Consider the following 20,153-nt stretch of genomic DNA (forward strand, 5'->3'; position numbering starts at 1 on the left):
GTCATGGAGATGTATGCACAGTAAAGTGACTATAGTTAATAATACTGTATTATACGTTTGAAAGTTGCTCTTAAAAGAGTAGATCTTAAAAGTATTCATTACATGAAAAAAAAATTGTAACTATGTACGGTGACCGATGTTAACTATACTTATTGTGGTGATCATTTTGCAATATCGACAAATATTGAATCATAAAAAAGCAGCTCTTACTTATTTTATCACCATTAGCCTGAAGACAGTTGTTTAATCTGGTAAATTCAGAGGAACTTCTGCCACCCTGAAAGAAAGACGATGTTAGCTAATCATAGTTGTCCCATGATGTTTGGTGCTACCCCAAACCATCTTGAGGTAAGTTGATTCAAACATTACAAAAAATATTGTTGGTAACTATTTGAAAAACTTTAACAGGTAATTCAATCTTATTAGAAATTATTTTAAAAAATGAAAATATTATAACCCAATAACAAATGTAATATTTGAGCAATGCTCAAAACTCTTACCTCTAGAACCATTTAAACACTTACTAATGAATTTCCTTTATTTCACCAAATCCTAAGCATTTAAAATATTTTAGGATTTTTTACATAGTTTCTCTTTGGACTAGAGTTTTCCCTAACTTTTTCCCCTTTACTCCTAAATTATTCCATCAAGGAATTTAGAGTTTCTCTAAACTCTTATTTCATTGGCCTCACAATTGGCGAGATAGATTCACATAACTCTGCAATATTTTCTGTACTGAAATTTCAGATCTACTTTGGAAGTTCTGTCTTATGGTATTAATCTTACTGCACTGGTTCCAGCAACTACAAGGCAATTTAAAAGTCAGATATGTCTAAATACAAAAGCCAGAGAAATGCGCTGATGTAATTTTTTACATTTAATTGTTTTCTCCATACATTAATATTCCTGGCTTCAAAAGATAAAGAACATTTACTATTTTTTAAAAGGAAGACTAGGGGTTCCTCGGTGGCTCTGTGGTTTCAGCTCAGGTCACAATCTCATGGATCATGAGATTGGGCCAATGTCAGGCTCCGCACTCAGTGGAGAGTCTGTTTGAGGTTGTCTCCCTCTGCTCCTTTCCCTGCTCACCCTTCCTCCCTCTCTCTCTCAAATCAACAGGCTCCGCACTCAGTGGAGAGTCTGTTTGAGGTTGTCTCCCTCTGCTCCTTTCCCTGCTCACCCTTCCTCCCTCTCTCTCTCAAATCAATCAATCAATTTTTTAAAAAAAGACTAAATATTCTGACAATTTAGGTGTCCCAAACCCTAATGTGGTCCCTCAGTTTTAGAATATATGCTTCTCAGGGATATTTTAATATATCCTATTTTTAAAGCTAAAAGATGGACAGTTACAATTTTTAATTTTAACTTCTAAGTGGGAACTTCCTCTGTGTTTTTGCTTCAGCAAACCACATAATTTAAAAGGAAACCCTACTCAAACAACATTCTCTCTATACTTCACATGGGTCTTCTCTGCAGTATTCTATACAAAGAAGCCTTCACCTGAGCATTCCTCAGGCTGTAGATGAGGGGGTTCAGCATTGGGTTAAAGAGACTGTGAAATAGGGACAGTATTTTCTCCAGCTCTTCTCGTCGATTGGAGTCTGGGACCATATAAACCAGCACAGCTATGCTAAAGAAGAGCCCCACCACACAGAGGTGGGAGGAGCAGGTGGAGAAGGCCTTCCTGCGGCCCTCCCCGGACTGGATCCTCAGGATGGCAAACAGGATGCGTAAGTAGGAAACCAGCACCAAGCAGACGGGCCCGACTAAGATAAACACACAGGCTGCAAAGATGACCATTTGGTTGAGCCCGGTGTCAGCACAGGCCAGCTTGAGGACAGACAGGATTTCACAGAAGAGGTGGTTCACTTCCCTGGGTCCACAGAAGGGCAACCTTAGAAGGAGAATTGCATGTACCAGAGACAGAATAAATCCACATGACCAGGAAGTCACAACCAGGACCATGCACACTCTCCGGTTCATGATGACAGTATACTGGAGGGGGTGGCAGATCGCCACAAACCTATCATAGGACATAGCCACCAAAATCAGGCACTCCGTAGCAGCAAAACCCAAATACAGAAATGTCTGCATAATGCATGGAACAAAGGAGATGGTTCTCTTCTGATTCACTAAGTTTGCTAACATCTTGGGGACATTATTAGATGCATAGGACATGTCAATGATGGCCAGGTGTGAGAGGAAGAAGTACATGGGGGTGTGCAGTCTCGGGTCCAGACAGATGAGCCCAAAGATCATGCCATTTGCCAACAGACTGAAGATATAGGACAGGCAGAAGGTCCAGAAGAGGAATGCTTCCATCTCTGCGCTGAGCTGGAATCCCAGTAAGACGAATTCTGTGACCCAGGACTGGTTGCTTCCCATTTCTTAAGACAGTTTGTCAAGGACTGAAGTGTGAGAAAAGGCAGAGCTGGAGAATCGACGAAAATTGGAGCCACTTAGCTCAAAATGAGCTCAGAGAAAGGCTGTACATTTGGCCCCACTTGCCAGATCCCCCTATTCCCAAAATTGGTTAGCTTCATGATTTGAACTTTTCATAAGGAATAAGTTTAAACTCCCAGAAAAGTGTCACGAATTATGACAAAGAACCCCATATTCCTTTACACGGATTCAACAAATTTTGATATTTCTTTCATATTTGCCTTATTCTCTTTTTCTCTACATTTATGTACCTTTCCTTTTTTTTTAAAGATTTTATTTATTTATTTGACAGAGATAGAGACAGCCAGCGAGAGAGGGAACACAAGCAGGGGGAGTGGGAGAGGAAGAAGCAGGCTCATAGTGGAGGAGCCTGATGTGGGGCTCGATCCCATAACACTGGGATCACGCCCTGAGCCGAAGGCAGACGCTTAACCGCTGTGCCACCCAGGCGCCCCTTATGTACCTTTTCTGAGTGCAGGATGAATTCAGTAACTTTTTGAATACTGAGAATTATTGTATATCCCTTCAGAGGATACCAGTCTTAGATAATTGTAAATTCTCCATCTAGTATATATTAGGCCTGAAAATGCATATGGGTCATTCAAAAATATAAGTGTGGTTATGAACTGTGTGCATCACTACCCTCATTGTATAATCCTGATGGGCTGTTGCCATGGGGTCATAGTCCTTCTCATTTGAACCATTTTATTGTAGGTACCACTAGGTTCTACAAAGAGAAAGAAGGAAGCCTGCTTGATCTTCTCTAGGCCCCACTGAGAGGCTAATGATAAAACAGCCTGTAAAAAGGGTCTTTTCTACTCTTGTGCATCAGAGGAGATGCATATGAAGAGACTCTCCAGGGACCTATTAAATATGGCTTGGTCAATATTAACAGTTAAAAGATAGATCCTCACTATGAAGATCTGGATAATCCTCAAGATAAAATCAAAGATATAAAGGGAGATACACCAAATGTCATGTATTTGATTGAGATTCTCTTTCACCAAATAGGAAGTCTTGTGGGTGTGTAGTATGTCCTGAACATCTTCAGATCTCAAAATAACAGGTAAAGTTCTCGATGAAACAGACACTCAGCAAATGTTTGTTAGACGGATGGTTGTCATTTTAATTCAAAAACGGAGGTACTAAGGATCTTCTATTTGCCAGTTTCATTTGACAAAGACATGGTTTCTCCTTCCTTAGAGAAGTTCACAGTTAGAATATGATCACTGGAAAATTAAAGAGACAAAATCATAGATTCTTTCACCTCCATGAGTAGGATTGCCTTTGGGAAGCTTCTGTGTAAATGTGCGCTAAGTTTGTGACATGGATTTTTGCTACAATTAAAGAATATGCCTAGCTTAGGTAAAGTGGGAGACAGCAACATGAGTATTTCAGAACTCTACAGAGGCACAGCAGGATACAATAAGCAATGTCTGAACCACATTTACTCTGTGAACACAAAGGATAAAAATACTGTTGAAGGCACCGAAACCGTCACTATTCAGTGGGAACATTTGTTTAATAACTTTTTAGCCTGGTTATTTTTGTGTCTGAATTAGGATATCTTTTCATTCTCATTTTCATTACCATTATTACCATCTTGCTGTTAAAAAAATGAATGACATAAAAATAAAATTAAAAGTAGGTTCAAACTACTAAGCAGCGGGGCTGCCGGGTGACTCAATCAGTTAAGCATCCAGCTCTTGTTTTAGCTTCAGGTCATGATCTCAGGGTCCTGAGATGGAGCAGCATTAGGCTATGTGCTGGTAGTGGAGGCTGCTTGAGATTCTCTCTCGCCCTCTCCCCCCATCAACCAAAAAAAAAGAAAGAAAGAAATTAAGCAAAGACAGTACTGGCTTAGAGAAGAAAATGTCATGGTAGCTATACCTAAAATTTCACCTCTCCAGTGGACTAAATGAACAAAAGCAGCTCAAGTAAGGAAAACTTTGCTGTCAGTAGGACAGGCTCTCTCTGGGCTGTCTGGACCCCAGAATGTTTTTTGATCAAGGGCACTATATCTAATTCTCCAAATCTCATCAGGAGCATTGGCATTCCTTTTATCCTCTTTTGTGATAAGAAAGACGTGTATATAAATTCAGTGATTTTTTTTTTATAGAGACAGCAGCGAGAGAGGGAACACAAGCAGGGGGAGTGGGAGAGGAAGAAACAGGCCCACAGCGGAGGAGCCAGATGTGGGGCTCGATCCCGTAACGCCGGGATCACGCCTGAGCCGAAGGCAGAGGCTTTAACCGCTGTGCCACCCAGGCGCCCCTCAGTGATTTTTAAGTGTGAAAATCATCACAACAGAGTGAGAGCCTGAGATGGTTCAAAAAAGAATAACTATATGGCAAACTTATATCTTACAGTGTTTCAGCAAAAACTTACTGTCACTGTTACTAGAATATTCTTTTCCATTAAGACAGGTCGCTCTGGACATCAAGATCTTCCAGGTGCCTGGGTGGCTCAGTTGGTTAGGTGACCATCTCTTGATTTCCATTCAGGTCATGATCTGGGTGTACCAGGATCAAGCCCCTCCCCAGGCTTGCTCTCTCTGTTGCTCTGTCTCTAAAATCAATAAATAGATCTTTAAAAAATTTTAAAAAAGATTTTCATTTAAGCTAGGTGATACATAAATTCTGTCATTAATTTGGCCATTTGGGAACCTTGTTCAGATAAATGGCCGGATAAGGCTTCTCATTGTGTGAGCCCCCTCACACTGCCCTGCCACATCTGTACTAGCTCTGCGACCACCACTCAGTTACATTAGGAGGAAATGGTGAGAGAGATGCTGGGGAGTTCAACGATGCCTTTCCACCACACAGTGGGCAGATGGTCCCTAAGGTAGGGGAGGGAGACATCCAGGTGCCTATTGTATCTGCCTACAGTGCACCGTGTGAGTCAGGGGGGACGTTCACCCAGGAATGTCATTTTTGCCCCTATAGCCTGTCCTTTATCAGCTACCCACACCGAAAATCACCTCCCAGCATAAATTAATAATCTCTTCTGCGTTAGCACATGTCAGCACTTGGTTTTCTTACAAGAAGCAACATTAACCTACCATAAACCCCACAGAGTTGAGAAATGTACCTCTAAACTGGATGTAGGGTCCTGTTCCCTTGGTAGCTTTCAGAGGATTAAATCCCAGGTACAGGAGCTGTTCACTAGACTTGCTGAAGGTTCTTCAAAGAGCCCCAGGAGCATAGCTTTTATTTTAGAGTCAGATGAATTAAAAACATTCTTGAGTTTCTACTGAGAATTCAAATTCCCAGAATGATCAAATGATATTATACCTATTTATCTTCTTCCTAAGATTGGGGAGGGAAATCCCTGAGTTTCCTCTGAGGGGAGAGCTAAGGTTGCGTCTGATGGTCCTTGGAGGAAAATTCTGGGAAACAAACAGGGTGGATATTGGCATCACACTATTTGTACACAAACCTCCAACTACCTCAAGGGTTAAAAAGGTGAATATATCACAAATATCACAAATTACTGTACCCAAACTCTCAAATTGATTACAGTTTTATGAAGTCATGCTTCTCTACAATCCCCATCAAAGCATGTGAGGGACTGGGACTTTGAGACGCTTGAGAAGTAGAGTCCCATGGAACCTGTTATGGCAACCCTGAGAGAGAATAGATCCCCACGCCAAGATGTATCTCTATCTGCAGTAAGGATTGGTAAATACAAATGAGGAAGGTTTCTACTATTCATAAGCAACAATTATTGAGCCCTTCTCTTGTTTCAGAAAATGTGCCCAATGCCCTATCCTGACTACATGGTTTAATCTGGTCAGCATTACCATTTTATGAATGTGGAGAGTGAGTTTGAATATACTAAGTTATTGGTTCTTTAAGTGTGGTCCAGGAACTGGGGGAATGCCTGAGAATCTCTCAAAGGGCCCATATGATCAAAACTATTTTCATAATTATATTTAGATGTTTGCCTTTTTCACCCTCCCTCTCTCATGAGTGCCCCATGGAATTTTCCAGGAGCAATGTGACATGTGACATTGCATCAGATAGAGTGCAGCAGAAATACATAATTCAGCTCTCCTTGCTAAAGCCAACATTTAAGATAGTTCAAAATGTAAAATCAGGGTGCCCGGGTGGCTCAGTTGGTCAAGTTGCTGAATCTTGAATTCAGCTCAGGTCATAATCTCAGGGTGGTGAGATCCAGTCCCGAGTCAGGCTTCGCGCTCATTGACAAGTCTGCTTAGGATTCTCTAACCTGCTCCTCATTTGCTCTTCCCCCACTCTGGGGCGGTTGACTCTCTCTCTCTAAAAAAAATAAATACTTTTTAAAAGTATAAAACATAGCTACTCTCTTCACTATTTTTTTTGCTTTATAGAAGATAGTTATTTTTCATAAAAATGCATTATATTAATACATAATAGAAATAATTCTAAATGAATTAAAATATTTAATAAATTCCCACTTTTGATTTCTAATATGATACATATCAACAAATACTACCACAAAAATAATATATCTTTGGGCCCTCAGTAAATTTTATGAATTCAAAGAAGTCCCAAGACCAAAAAAGTAGAGTACCATTGCACTGAATGGTAGATTACCAATCTTGCCAGGGCCAGAGTTGCAAAAAAATGGATTTCTTTTTTGATACCAGAAGTTGTATAGTTTTCTCTTGTTGCTGCCACAAGTGAACACAAACTTAGCAGCTTAAAACAACACACAACTGATATCTATATACAATGGAATATTACTCAGCCATAAAAAGGAATGAAATCTTTCCATCTGCAGCAACATGGATAGACCTAGAAGGTATCATGCTAAGTGAAATAAGTCAAACAGAGAAACAAATACCACCATATGGTTTCACTCATATGTGTAATTTAAGTAACAAAACAAAGAAAGGAAAAAAGAGACAAACCAAAAAAAATAGACTCTTAACTATAAAGAACAAACTGGTGGTTTCCAGAGGGGAGGGGAGGTGGGGGGAGGGGGGAACCATGTGAAGGGGATTAAGAGTACACTTATAATGAGCACAGAATAATATTGATAATATTATTGATAATAATATTGAATAATTATTGAATCACTATATTTTATACCTGACACTAACATAACATGGTATGTTAATTATATTGGATTTTTAACAAATTAAATACACACACACGATGTAAAAAAAAAAAAAAAAAAGACCAGACATATTAAAAAAAATTATAAACCACAGATGCCTAGGTGGCTCAGATGGTTAAGCGTCTGCCTTTGGCTCAGGTCATGATCCCAGTGTTCTGGGATTGAGTCCTGCATCAGTCTCCTTGCTCCGCGGGGAGCCTGCTTCTCCCTCTGCCTGCAACTCCCCCTGCTTGTGCTCTCTCCTCTTTCTCTCTGTCTCTGACAAATAAATAAATAAATAAAATCTTTAAGAAAAATAAAAAAGTAAACGAGCCCACATGTGCTCTATCCCAGTTTCCATGGGTCAGTGTCCTGGGATGGGGCAGCTGGCTTCTCTGCACCTGTCTCACAGTCTGACGTCAAGGACATGCTGGGTCTGCCGTCCTCATCTGCAGTCCTTGCACACCACACCCTCCATCATCACACTTTAGGTCCTCTGACCTCCTCCTATGGGGCTAGACGAGAAAACTCCCTATTCTCAAAAAGGTCACCTAACTGGGGTAAACCCACCAACGTAACTCCATAGTTTAATATCAGTTAATTTGTACAATGTCTTCACAGCAGAGCCCAGATTAGCACTTGATTAAAACAGAAGGGGCGGGTACCTCAGGGGGTCATCTGAGAATCCTGCCCCCCACTCTTCTCTTAACCAAGGAGCAGCGCTCGGAGCCCATGTTCTTCCTCAGACACGTGCTATGCCACCGCTCTTCATCATCAGCCCCTACCCCTAATTACCAAAGGAATTCCGAATCCCAACCCAGAGGGACACAATTTCCATTTCTGTTCTCATCGAAGTGTTAGGATCAGATATTTTAAAGTTCCTTTCAATTCCTAACATACAAATCGAACTGAGTTAACCCTTTTTTATTGCACAGTCCACACACCTGGCCCTTGGCCTCGGTGCTCTTGTAGCAAACTGACGTATTTGTCTGAGCATCTACGGTCACGGCGCACTCATGCAGCAGGTACAGCAATCTTTTACCTAATAGGATAGACACAGCAAGAGCATGAATATGGCCCCTATTTGGAGGAGCCAGTGGGGACTAGGGATAGACTCAAAGAAACAGCGATATCCTAGAAAGCCATGGCATACATTTTCACATTTTTGTACTAATCTGATTACTTGCTCCCATTGGAGCTAGTTGTACCTTGTAATAACCTTGAGCAGAGCTATCAGCGTAGAAATGAGCTGAGGGTTAGCCAACGCAGGTGCTTCCCCAAACCAGCCACTTCCCATTGGAATCACAACTTGAGGAGGCTTTAACTTGGTCTCCCAATACATCTGGTCATCAGTATCAGCACTGACACATCATTTATTTACTTAAGGTAGTTGAATTTTATCAATAATGCCAATGGTACCCCACAGCAGAGTATGGTCATGGTACAATTCAGTTTCATTACAGAACAAATCAGTAAGAATTACAGAGGTCTTTGCTGCGATGTTCCAACAGATTTGGCCCTTGTCCACATATCAGATTATTATGATGGCAGGTGCCATTACAATTAGCCATGGCTCACTGATTTCTGAGTTCCAATCAATTGAAGACAAAACCAGTTACTCCACCTCAGTTTAAAGGCTTGCACTAAAACTAATATTTATTGTGTGTCATTATATATCAATGTGGACATGGTGTTATTGAGAGCAGTTCCTTTTCCTCCCAGCTGATGACCTTCATACATCTTAAAATCTCATGGGCTTTGCTGCTCTTTGAAGAGGCTCTCACAAGGCCTGGAGGCTCCATCACCACCCTGCCTACATGGTTGAGGGGGCCTCATGAACGTTCCCTTCTCAGCAGTTGTACTGAAGACCTTCACTACTGTTTTCACCTTTGGTAATTACAATTTGGTGACAAAAGGATTTGGTTTTGTTTGTTTGTTTTACTTTATTCTCATAGTTGGATGCAGTGTATTTTAGAAATTTGCTTTGAGATCTGAAGAGATTATCTAGCGTATCAGTCAGGGTTTAAAAACTCCATTTCCAAGGAAAAGGTATTTATTTATTTTCATTTTGTTTTGCTTTTAGAAAGCAGATTTCAACATTTCATGACCTTGAAGTTTACAAGTGTAAACTGTTCATTTGAAAATGGTTTGTTATAATTCTTTTTTATTGCCAGGAGATTGGGAGGACTGAGAGGAAATCCATCCCAGTTGTATGAAGGTCAGAATTGGGCATGTTGATTTTTGAGAAAGAAAGCGCAAAGAGCAGAAGATACTATTACACAGCCCTCTATAGCTCAAGGCAGAAAAGGAGCCAGATGGATTTAAAGGAGATTATTGGAAGTAAGGTAACTCGAGCTCTGAGGATCACAGACATTCTCAGCTTTAGAACTCTCCAGGCCCATCAGTCTCCATGATGCCCTTTCTGAACATGGCAACGATTTGCCCATTATGGGAAGTCCAGCTTGTTCTTATATAACCCTTTATTGGGTGTTTCCTGTGGAAATGCACACGAAGGGAACAATGTAAACCATCCCTTGCTCCTGCCTGCTGTCTCCTGACCAACCTGGTGTCTTTCGTACATGGCCCTGCAAGGCGTGCATGCCTCCTTCTCCAGAACTTATGAGGACAACAAACTTTGTGTTTCCCTGACACTTCCCTGTGTCTCCTCACATGGCCATACCCGACTCACCATCGCATTTAAAAAAATACAAAACACTTGGTCTGTGACTTGCATTTCTTGTTTCTTCATAGTGACTTTGATGCTCACAAGGATTAATTTTGAAAAGGCCTAATATTTATCACTTCTTCAAATTTTGTGCCTTGTGCATGTTGGATCACCTCTAAGAATCTTTGCATACCCTTCATGACCCATGGGGTCATGAAGATATTCATCTATTTTGTTTTCTAAGGTCTGTATGTCTTCAGGTTGTATGTTTAGGTCTAAAATAGTCTATCTTAATGTGGCATTTATTATAGCAGAAACTGAAAAAAGGCCACCTGCCATGTTGATTTTCACTATCCCTCACATGTGCCTCTGTTTGTACAGCGCTCTCCTCAGGGCGCCCTTGACCTCTGCATTTCTCAGGCTGTAGATCAGAGGGTTCAGCAGAGGGTTGAAAAGGCTGTAAAACAAGGATAGGATCTTCTGCTGCTCCTCAGGGTGGCGGGAATTGGGGGCCATGTACATGACAATGGCGCTGCCAAAGAAGAGCCCCACCACACAGAGGTGGGAGGAGCAGGTGGAGAAGGCCTTCCTGCGGCCCTCCCCGGACTGGATCCTCAGGATGGCAAACAGGATGCGTAAGTAGGAAACCAGCACCAAGCAAAGGGGCCCCAGTAAAATAAACACACAGGTCCCAAAGATGACCATTTGGTTGAGCCAAGTGTCAGCACAGGCCAGCTTGAGGACAGACAGGATTTCGCAGAAGAAGTGGTTGATTTCATGAGGCCCACAGAAGGGCAGCCTCAGGATGAGACTTAAATGGACCAGAGACAAGAGAAAGCTAAATACCCAGGAAGTCACAACCAGGACCATGCACACTCTCCGGTTCATGATGACAGTGTACTGGAGGGGGTGGCAGATCGCCACAAACCTATCATAGGACATTGCCACCAAAATCAGGCACTCCGTAGCAGCAAAACCCAAATACAGAAATGTCTGCATAATGCATGGAACAAAGGAGATGGTTCTCTTCTGATTCACTAAGTTTGCTAACATCTTGGGGACATTATTAGATGCATAGGACATGTCAATGATGGCCAGGTGTGAGAGGAAGAAGTACATGGGGGTGTGCAGTCTCGGGTCCAGACAGATGAGCCCAAAGATCATGCCATTTGCCAACAGACTGAAGATATAGGACAGGCAGAAGGTCCAGAAGAGGAATGCTTCCATCTCTGCGCTGAGCTGGAATCCCAGTAAGACGAATTCTGTGACCCAGGACTGGTTGCTTCCCATTTCTTAAGACAGTTTGTCAAGGACTGAAGTGTGAGAAAAGGCAGAGCTGGAGAATCGACGAAAATTGGAGCCACTTAGCTCAAAATGAGCTCAGAGAAAGGCTGTACATTTGGCCCCACTTGCCAGATCCCCCTATTCCCAAAATTGGTTAGCTTCATGATTTGAACTTTTCATAAGGAATAAGTTTAAACTCCCAGAAAAGTGTCACGAATTATGACAAAGAACCCCATATTCCTTTACACGGATTCAACAAATTTTGATATTTCTTTCATATTTGCCTTATTCTCTTTTTCTCTACATTTACGTACCTTTTCTTTTTTTTTTTTTTAAGATTTTATTTATTTATTTGACAGAGATAGAGACAGCCAGCGAGAGAGGGAACACAAGCAGGGGGAGTGGGAGAGGAAGAAGCAGGCTCATAGTGGAGGAGCCTGATGTGGGGCTCGATCCCATAACACTGGGATCACGCCCTGAGCCGAAGGCAGACGCTTAACTGCTGTGCCACCCAGGCGCCCCTTATGTACCTTTTCTGAGTGCAGGATGAATTCAGTAACTTTTTGAATACTGAGAATTATTGTATATCCCTTCAGAGGATACCAGTCTTAGGTAATTGTAAATTCTCGATCTAGTATATCTGAGGCCTGAAAATGCATAAGGGTCATTCAAAAATATGAGTGTGGTTACGAACTGTGTGCATCACTACCCTCATTGTATAATCCTGATGGGCTGTTGCCATGGGGTCATAGTCCTTCTCATTTGAACCATTGTATTGTAGGTACCACTAGGTTCTACAAAGAGAAAGAAGGAAGCCTGCTTGATCTTCTCTAAACCCACTGAGAGGCTAATGATAAAACAGCCTGTAAAAAGGGTCTTTTCTACTCTTGTGCATCAGAGGAGATGCATATGAAGAGGCTCTCCAGGGACCTATTAAATATGGCTTGGTCAATATTAACAGTTAAAAGATAGATCCTCACTATGAAGATCTGGATAATCCTCAAGATAAAATCAAAGATATAAAGGGAGATACACCAAATGTCATGTATTTGATTGAGATTCTCTTTCACCAAATAGGAAGTCTTGTGGGTGTGTAGTATGTCCTGAACATCTTCAGATCTCAAAATAACAGGTAAAGTTCTCGATGAAACAGACACTCAGCAAATGTTTGTTAGACGGATGGTTGTCATTTTAATTCAAAAACGGAGGTACTAAGGATCTTCTTTCTATTTGCCAGTTTCATTTGACAAAGACATGGTTTCTCCTTCCTTAGAGAAGTTCACAGTTAGAATACGATCACTGGAAAATTATAGTGACAAAATCATAGATTCTTTCACCTCCATGAGTAGGATTGCCTTTGGGAAGCTTCTGTGTAAATGTGCGCTAAGTTTGTGACACGGATTTTTGCTACAATTAAAGAATATGCTTTGGTTATGTAAAGTGGGAGACAGCAACATGAGTATTGCAGAACTCTACAGAGGCACGGCGGGATACAATAAGCAATGTCTGAACCACATTTACTCTGTGAACACAAAGGATAAAAATATGTTGAAGGCACCGAACCCATCACTATTCAGTGGGAACATTTGTTTAATAACTTTTTAGCCTGGTTATTTTTGTGTCTGAATTAGGACATCTTTTCACTCTCATTTTCATTACCATTATTACCATCTTGCTGTTAAAAAAATGAATGACATAAAAATAAAATTAAAAGTAGGTTCAAACTACTAAGCAGTGGGGCTGCCGGGTGACTCAATCAGTTAAGCATCCAGCTCTTGTTTTAGCTTCAGGTCATGATCTCAGGGTCCTGAGATGGAGCAGCATTAGGCTATGTGCTGGTAGTGGAGGCTGCTTGAGATTCTCTCTTGCCCTCTCTCCCCATCAACAAAAAAAAAAGAAGAAAGAAAGAAAGAAAGAAAGAAAGAAAGAAAGAAAGAAAGAAAGAAAGAAAGAAAGAAAGGGAGAAAGAAATTAAGCAAAGACAGTACTGGCTTAGAGAAGAAAATGTCATGGTAGCGATACCTAAAATTTCACCTCTCCAGTGGACTAAATGAACAATAGCAGCTCAAATAAGGAAAACTTTGCTGTCAGTAGGACAGGCTCTCTCTGGGCTGTCTGGACCCCAGAATGTTTTTTGATCAAGGGCACTATATCTAATTCTCCAAATCTCATCAGGAGCATTGGCATTCCTTTTATCCTCTTTTGTGATAAGAAAGACATGTATATAAATTCAGTGATTTTTAAGTGTGAAAATCATCACAACAGAGAGCCTGAGATGGTTCAAAAAAGAATAACTATATGGCAAACTTATATCTTACAGTGTTTCAGCAAAAACTTACTGTCACTGTTACTAGAATATTCTTCTCCATTAAGACAGGTTGCTCTGGACATCAAGATCTTCCAGGTGCCTGGGTGGCTCAGTTGGTTAGGTGACCATCTCTTGATTTCCATTCAGGTCATGATCTGGGTGTACCAGGATCAAGCCCCTCCCCAGGCTTGCTCTCTCTGTTGCTCTGTCTCTAAAATCAATAAATAAATCTTTAAAAAATTTAAAAAAAGATTTTCATTTAAGCTAGGTGATATATAAATTCCATTCATTAATTTGGCCATTTGGGAACCTTGTTCAGAGAAAATGCCTGAATAAGACTTCTCATTGTGTGAGCCCCCTCACACTGCCCTGCCACAGCTGTACTAGCTCTGCGACCACCACTCAGTTACATTAGGAGGAAATGGTGAGAGAGATGCTGGGGAGTTCAACGATGCCTTTCCACCACACAGTGGACAGATGGTCCCTAAGGTAGGGGAGGGAGACATCCAGGTGCCTATTGTATCTGCCTACAGTGCACCGTGTGAGTCAGGGGGGACGTTCACCCAGGAATGTCATTTTTGCCCCTATAGCTTATCCTTTATTAGGTACCCATACCGAAAATCACCTCCCAGCATAAATTAATAATCTCTTCTGCGTTAGCACATGTCAGCACTTGGTTTTCTTACAAGAAGCAACATTAACCTACCATAAACCCCACAGAGTTGAGAAATGTACCTCTAAACTGGATGTAGGGTCCTGTTCCCTTGGTAGCTTTCAGAGGATTAAATCCCAGGTATAGGAGCCACTCATTAGACTTGCTGAAGGTTCTTCAAAGAGCCCCAGGAGCATAGCTTTTATTTTAGAGTCAGATGAATTAAAAACATTCTTGAGTTTCTACTGAGAATTTGAATTCCCAGAATGATCATATGATATTATACCTATTTATCTTCTTCTTAAGATTGGGGAGGGAAATCCCTGAGTTTCCTCTGAGGAGAGAGCTAAGGTTGCGTCTGATGGTCCTTGGAGGAAAATTCTGGGAAACAATTCTGGGTGGATATTGGCATCACACTATTTGTACACAAACCTCCAACTACCTCAAGGGTTAAAAAGGTGAATATATCACAAATATCACAAATTACTGTACCCAAACTCTCAAATTGATTACAGTTTTATGAAGTCATGCTTCTCTACAATCCCCATCAAAGCATGTGAGGGACTGGGACTTTGAGACGCTTGAGAAGTAGAGTCCCATGGAACCTGTTATGGCAACCCTGAGAGAGAATAGATCCCCACGCCAAGATGTATCTCTATCTGCAGTAAGGATTGGTAAATACAAATGAGGAAGGTTTCTACTATTCATAAGCAACAATTATTGAGCCCTTCTCTTGTTTCAGAAAATGTGCCCAATGCCCTATCCTGACTACATGGTTTAATCTGGTCAGCATTACCATTTTATGAATGTGGAGAGTGAGTTTGAATATACTAAGTTATTGTTTCTTTAAGTGTGGTGCAGGAACTGGGGGAATGCCTGAGAATCTCTCAAAGGGCCCATATGATCAAAACTATTTTCATAATTATATTTAGACGTTTTGCCTTTTTCACCCTCCCTCTCTCACGAGTGCCCCATGGAATTTTCCAGGAGCAACGTGACATGTGACATTGCATCAGATAGAGTGCAGCAGAAATACATAATTCAGCTCTCCTTGCTAAAGCCAACATTTAAGATTGTTCAAATGTAAAACAGGGGTGCCCGGGTGGTTCACTTGGTCAAGTTGCTGAATCTTGAATTCAGCTCAGGTCATAATCTCAGGGTGGTGAGATCCAGCCCGAGTCAGGCTTCGTCTTCATTGACAAGTCTGCTTAGGATTCTCTAACCTGCTCTCCATTTGCTCTTTCCGGGCTCGTGGGCCGTTACCCCCCCCCCCTCTCTCTCAAATAAATACATACTTTTTAAAAATGTAAAACATAGCTACTCTCTTCTCTGTTTTGCAAAATGTCTTCACAGCAGAGGCCAGATTAGCACTTGATTAAAACAGATGGGGCGGGTACCTCAGGGGGTCATCTTAGAATCCTGCCCCCCACTCTTCTCTTAACCAAGGAGCAGCGCTCGGAGCCCATGTTCTTCCTCAGACACGTGCTATGCCACCGCTCTTCATCATCAGCCCCTACCCCTAATTACCAAAGGAATTCCGAATCCCAACCCAGAGGGACACAATTTCCATTTCTGTTCTCATCGAAGTGTTAGGATCAGATATTTTAAAGTTCCTTTCAATTCCTAACATACAAATCGAACTGAGTTAACCCTTTTTTATTGCACAGTCCACACACCTGGCCCTTGGCCTCGGTGCTCTTGTAGCAAACTGACGTATTTGTCTGAGCATCTACGGTCACGGCGCACTCATGCAGCAGGTACAGCAATCTTTTACCTAATAGGATAGACACAGCAAGAGCATGAATATGGCCCCTATTTGGAGGAGCCAGTGGGGACTAGGGATAGACTCAAAGAAACAGCGATATCCTAGAAAGCCATGGCATACATTTTCACATTTTTGTACTAATCTGATTACTTGCTCCCATTGGAGCTAGTTGTACCTTGTAATAACCTTGAGCAGAGCTATCAGCGTAGAAATGAGCTGAGGGTTAGCCAACGCAGGTGCTTCCCCAAACCAGCCACTTCCCATTGGAATCACAACTTGAGGAGGCTTTAACTTGGTCTCCCAATACATCTGGTCATCAGTATCAGCACTGACACATCATTTATTTACTTAAGGTAGTTGAATTTTATCAATAATGCCAATGGTACCCCACAGCAGAGTATGGTCATGGTACAATTCAGTTTCATTACAGAACAAATCAGTAAGAATTACAGAGGTCTTTGCTGCGATGTTCCAACAGATTTGGCCCTTGTCCATATATCAGATTAGTATGATGGCAGGTGCCATTACAATTAGCCATGGCTCACTGATTTCTGAGTTCCAATCAATTGAAGACAAAACCAGTTACTCTACCTCAGTTTAAAGGCTTGCACTGAAACTAATATTTATTGGGTGTCATTATATATCAATGTGGACATGGTGTTATTGAGAGCAGTTCCTTTTCCTCCCAGCTGATGACCTTCATACATCTTAAAATCTCATGCGCTTTGATAGGGATTGCATTGAAAGTGCAAATTGCTCTGGGGAGCATAGACATTTTAAGATGTTTATTCTTCCAATCCATGAGCATGGAATGCTTTTCCATCTCTTTGTGTCTTCTTCAATTTCTTTCATAAGTGTTCTGTAGTTTCTAGAGTATAGTTCCTTTTCCTCTTTGGTTAGGCTTATTCCTAGGTATCCTATGGTTTTTGGAGCTGTCGTAAATGGAATTGATTCCTTAATTTCTCTTTCTTCAGTCTCATTGTTAGTATATAGAAACACAACTGATTTCTGTGCATTGATTTTATATCCTGCCACATTGCTGAATTGCTGTATGAGTTCTAATAATTTGGGTGTGTAGTCTTTTGGGTTTTCCACGTAAATTATCATGTCATCTGTGAAGACAGAGAGTTTGACTTCTTCTTTGCCAATCGAATACCTTTTATTTCTTTTTGTTGTCTGATTCCTGAGGCTAAGACTTTTAGTACTATGATGAACAATAATTATGAGAGTGGGCATCGAGAGTGTTCTGTTCCTGACCTTAAGGGAAAAGCTCTCAGTTTTTCCCCACTGAGAATGATATTTGCTGTGGGCTTTTCATAGATAGTTTTTATGATATTGAGGTATGTTCCCTTTATCCCTGTACTTTGAAGAGTTTTAATCAGGAAAGAAATGACCCCAGATTGTCAGGGGAATCTTGAAAAAGAAAACCAAGCTGGGGGCATCACAATGCCTGACTTCAAGCTATATTACAGAGCCATAGTCAACAAGACAGTATGGTATTAGCACAAAAACAGACACATAAATCAACGGAACAGAATAGAAAACCCAGAAATGGACCCTCAACTCTATGGTCAACTCATCTTTGACAAAGAAGGAAAAAACATCCAATGGAAAAAAGACAGTCTCTTCAATAAATGGTGCTGGGAAAACTGGACAACCAATGCAGAAGAATGAAACTAGACCACTCTCTTACACCATAAGCAAATATAAACTCAAAAAGGATGAAAGACCTCAATGTGAGACGGGAATCCATCAAAATCCTCGAGAACATAGGCAGTAAACTCTTTGTCATTGGCCAGAGCAGCTTCTTTCAAGACACATCTCTAAAGGCAAGGGAAGCAAACGCATAAATGAACTATTGGGACTTCATCAAGAGAAAAAGCTTTTTCACAGCAAAGGAAACAGTCAACACCCACGGAATGGGAGAAGATATTTGCAAGTGACACTTTGAATAAAGGGCTGATATCCAAGATCTATAAAGAGCTTATCAAACTTAACTCCCAAAAAACAAATAATCCAGTCAAGAAATGGGCAGAAGACAGGAACAGACACTTCTCCAAAGAAGACATAGAAATGGCTAACAGAGACATGAAAAAATGTTCATCACTAGCCATTAGGGAAATACAAATCAAAACCACAGTGAGGTATCACCTTTGGGATGCCTGGGCGGCACAGTTGGTTAAGCGTCTGCCTTTGGCTTAGGTCATGATCCCAGGATTCTGGGATCGAGTCCCACATCAGGCTTCTTGCTCAGCAGGGAGTCTGCTTCTCCCTCTCTCTCTGCTGCTCCCCCTGCTTGTGCTCTCTGTCTCTGACAAATAAATAAATAATATCTTTATAATAAGAGAGAGAGAGCACTTTACACCAGTTAGAATAGCCAAAATTAACAAGACTGGAAACAACATGTGTTGGCGAGGTTGTGGAGAAAAGGGAACTCTCTTACACTGTTGGCAGGAATGCAAGCTGGTACAGCTACTCTAAAACAGTATGGAAGTTCCTCAAGACGTTAAAAACAGAACTACCCTACGACCCAGTGATTACACTACTAGGTATTTACCCCAAAGATACAGATGTAGTAAAAAGAAGGGACTCCTGCACCCCAATGTTCATAGCAGCAATGTCCATAATAGCCAAACCATGGAAGGAAGTGAGATGCCCTTCAACAGATGAATGGATAAAGATGTGGTTCATATATACAATGGAATACTACTCAGCCATCAGACAGGATGAATACCTACCATTTGCTTCCACATGGATGGAACTGGAGGGGATTTTGCTAAGTCAAATAAGTCAAGCAGAGAAAGACAATTAGCATACGGTTTCACATATATGTGGAACATAAGAAATAGAGTGGAGGACCATAGGGGAAGGGAGGGAAAACTGAATGGGAAGAAATCAGACAGGGAGACAAACCATGAGAGACTCTGGACTCTGGGAAACAATCTGAGGGTTACAGAAGGGAGGGGGTATGGGCTTGGGGTGACCAAGTGATGGGTATTAAGGAGGGCACATGTTGAGATGAACACTGGGTGTGCTCATTAGTTGCATTATATGCAACTAATGAATCATCGAACACTACGACAAAAATGTATGATGTACTATATGTTGGCTAACTGAACATAAAAAAAACAAAACAAAAATACCCCACAACTCATGGGCTTTGCTGCTCTTTGAAGAGGCTCTCACAGGGCCTGGAGGCTCCATCACCACCCTGCCTGCATGGCTGCGGGGGCCTCATGAACCTTCCCTTCTCAGCAATTTTACTGAAGAGCCCCATTACTGTTTTCACCTTTGGTAATTACAATTTGGTGACAAAAAGATTTGGTTTTGTTTGTTTTACTTTATTCTCATAGTTGGATGCAGTGCATTTTAGAAATTTGCTTTGAGATCTGAAGAGATCAGTGTATCAGTCAGGGTTTAAAAACTCCATTTCCAAGGAAAAGGTATTTATTTATTTTCATTTTGTTTTGCTTTTAGAAATCAGAGATTCAACATTTCATGACCTTGAAGTTTACAAGTGTAAACTGTTCATTTGAAAATGGTTTATTATAATTCTTTTTTAATGCCAGGGGATTGGGAGACCTGAGAGGAAATCCATCCCAGTTGTATGAAGGTCAGAATTGGGCATGTTGATTTTTGCGAAAGAAAGCACAAACAGCAGAAGATACTATTACACAGCCCTCTATAGCTCAAGGCAGAAGAGGAGCCAGATGGATTTATTTTTTTTAAAGATTTTATTTATTTATTTGACAGAGAGAGAGAGAAAGCACAAGTTGGGGGGGCAGTGGAGGGGGAGGGAGAAGCAGTCTCCCCGCTGAGCAGGGAGCCTGACACGGGGCTTGATCCCAGGATCATGATCTGAGCTGAAGGCAGGCACTTAATTAACTGAGCCACCCAGGGGCCCTGTGAAGCCAGATGGATTTAAAGGAGATAATTGGAAGTAAGGTAACTCGAG

General features: G+C 41.3%; 2 protein-coding genes across 2 annotated transcripts; both read right to left on the reverse strand.

Annotated features, from left to right (window-relative positions):
* Window positions 1-1,453: 1,453 nt before the first annotated feature.
* Window positions 1,454-2,672, reverse strand: LOC123789527 (olfactory receptor 2A2-like). Its single transcript, XM_045793610.2, has one exon. The coding sequence runs from the start codon at window positions 2,383-2,385 to the stop codon at window positions 1,456-1,458; it is 930 nt and encodes a 309-aa protein (XP_045649566.2). The 5' UTR covers window positions 2,386-2,672; the 3' UTR covers window positions 1,454-1,455.
* Window positions 2,673-10,115: 7,443 nt separating this feature from the next.
* Window positions 10,116-11,811, reverse strand: LOC123789528 (olfactory receptor 2A5-like). Its single transcript, XM_045793611.2, has one exon. The coding sequence runs from the start codon at window positions 11,477-11,479 to the stop codon at window positions 10,547-10,549; it is 933 nt and encodes a 310-aa protein (XP_045649567.2). The 5' UTR covers window positions 11,480-11,811; the 3' UTR covers window positions 10,116-10,546.
* Between the last annotated feature and the right edge of the window lie 8,342 nt (window positions 11,812-20,153).

The sequence above is a fragment of the Ursus americanus genome, chromosome 3, assembly GCF_024610735.1.
Source record: "Ursus americanus isolate L20-20 chromosome 3, mUrsAme1.1.p, whole genome shotgun sequence".
In the NCBI taxonomy this organism is placed as follows: Eukaryota; Metazoa; Chordata; class Mammalia; order Carnivora; family Ursidae; genus Ursus; species Ursus americanus.

What these genes read in the sequence shown, in the direction of transcription:
- LOC123789527 (XM_045793610.2), bottom strand. Translation starts at nt 2,385, where the DNA reads ATGGGAAGCAACCAGTCCTGGGTCACAGAATTCGTCTTACTGGGATTC.
- LOC123789528 (XM_045793611.2), bottom strand. Translation starts at nt 11,479, where the DNA reads ATGGGAAGCAACCAGTCCTGGGTCACAGAATTCGTCTTACTGGGATTC.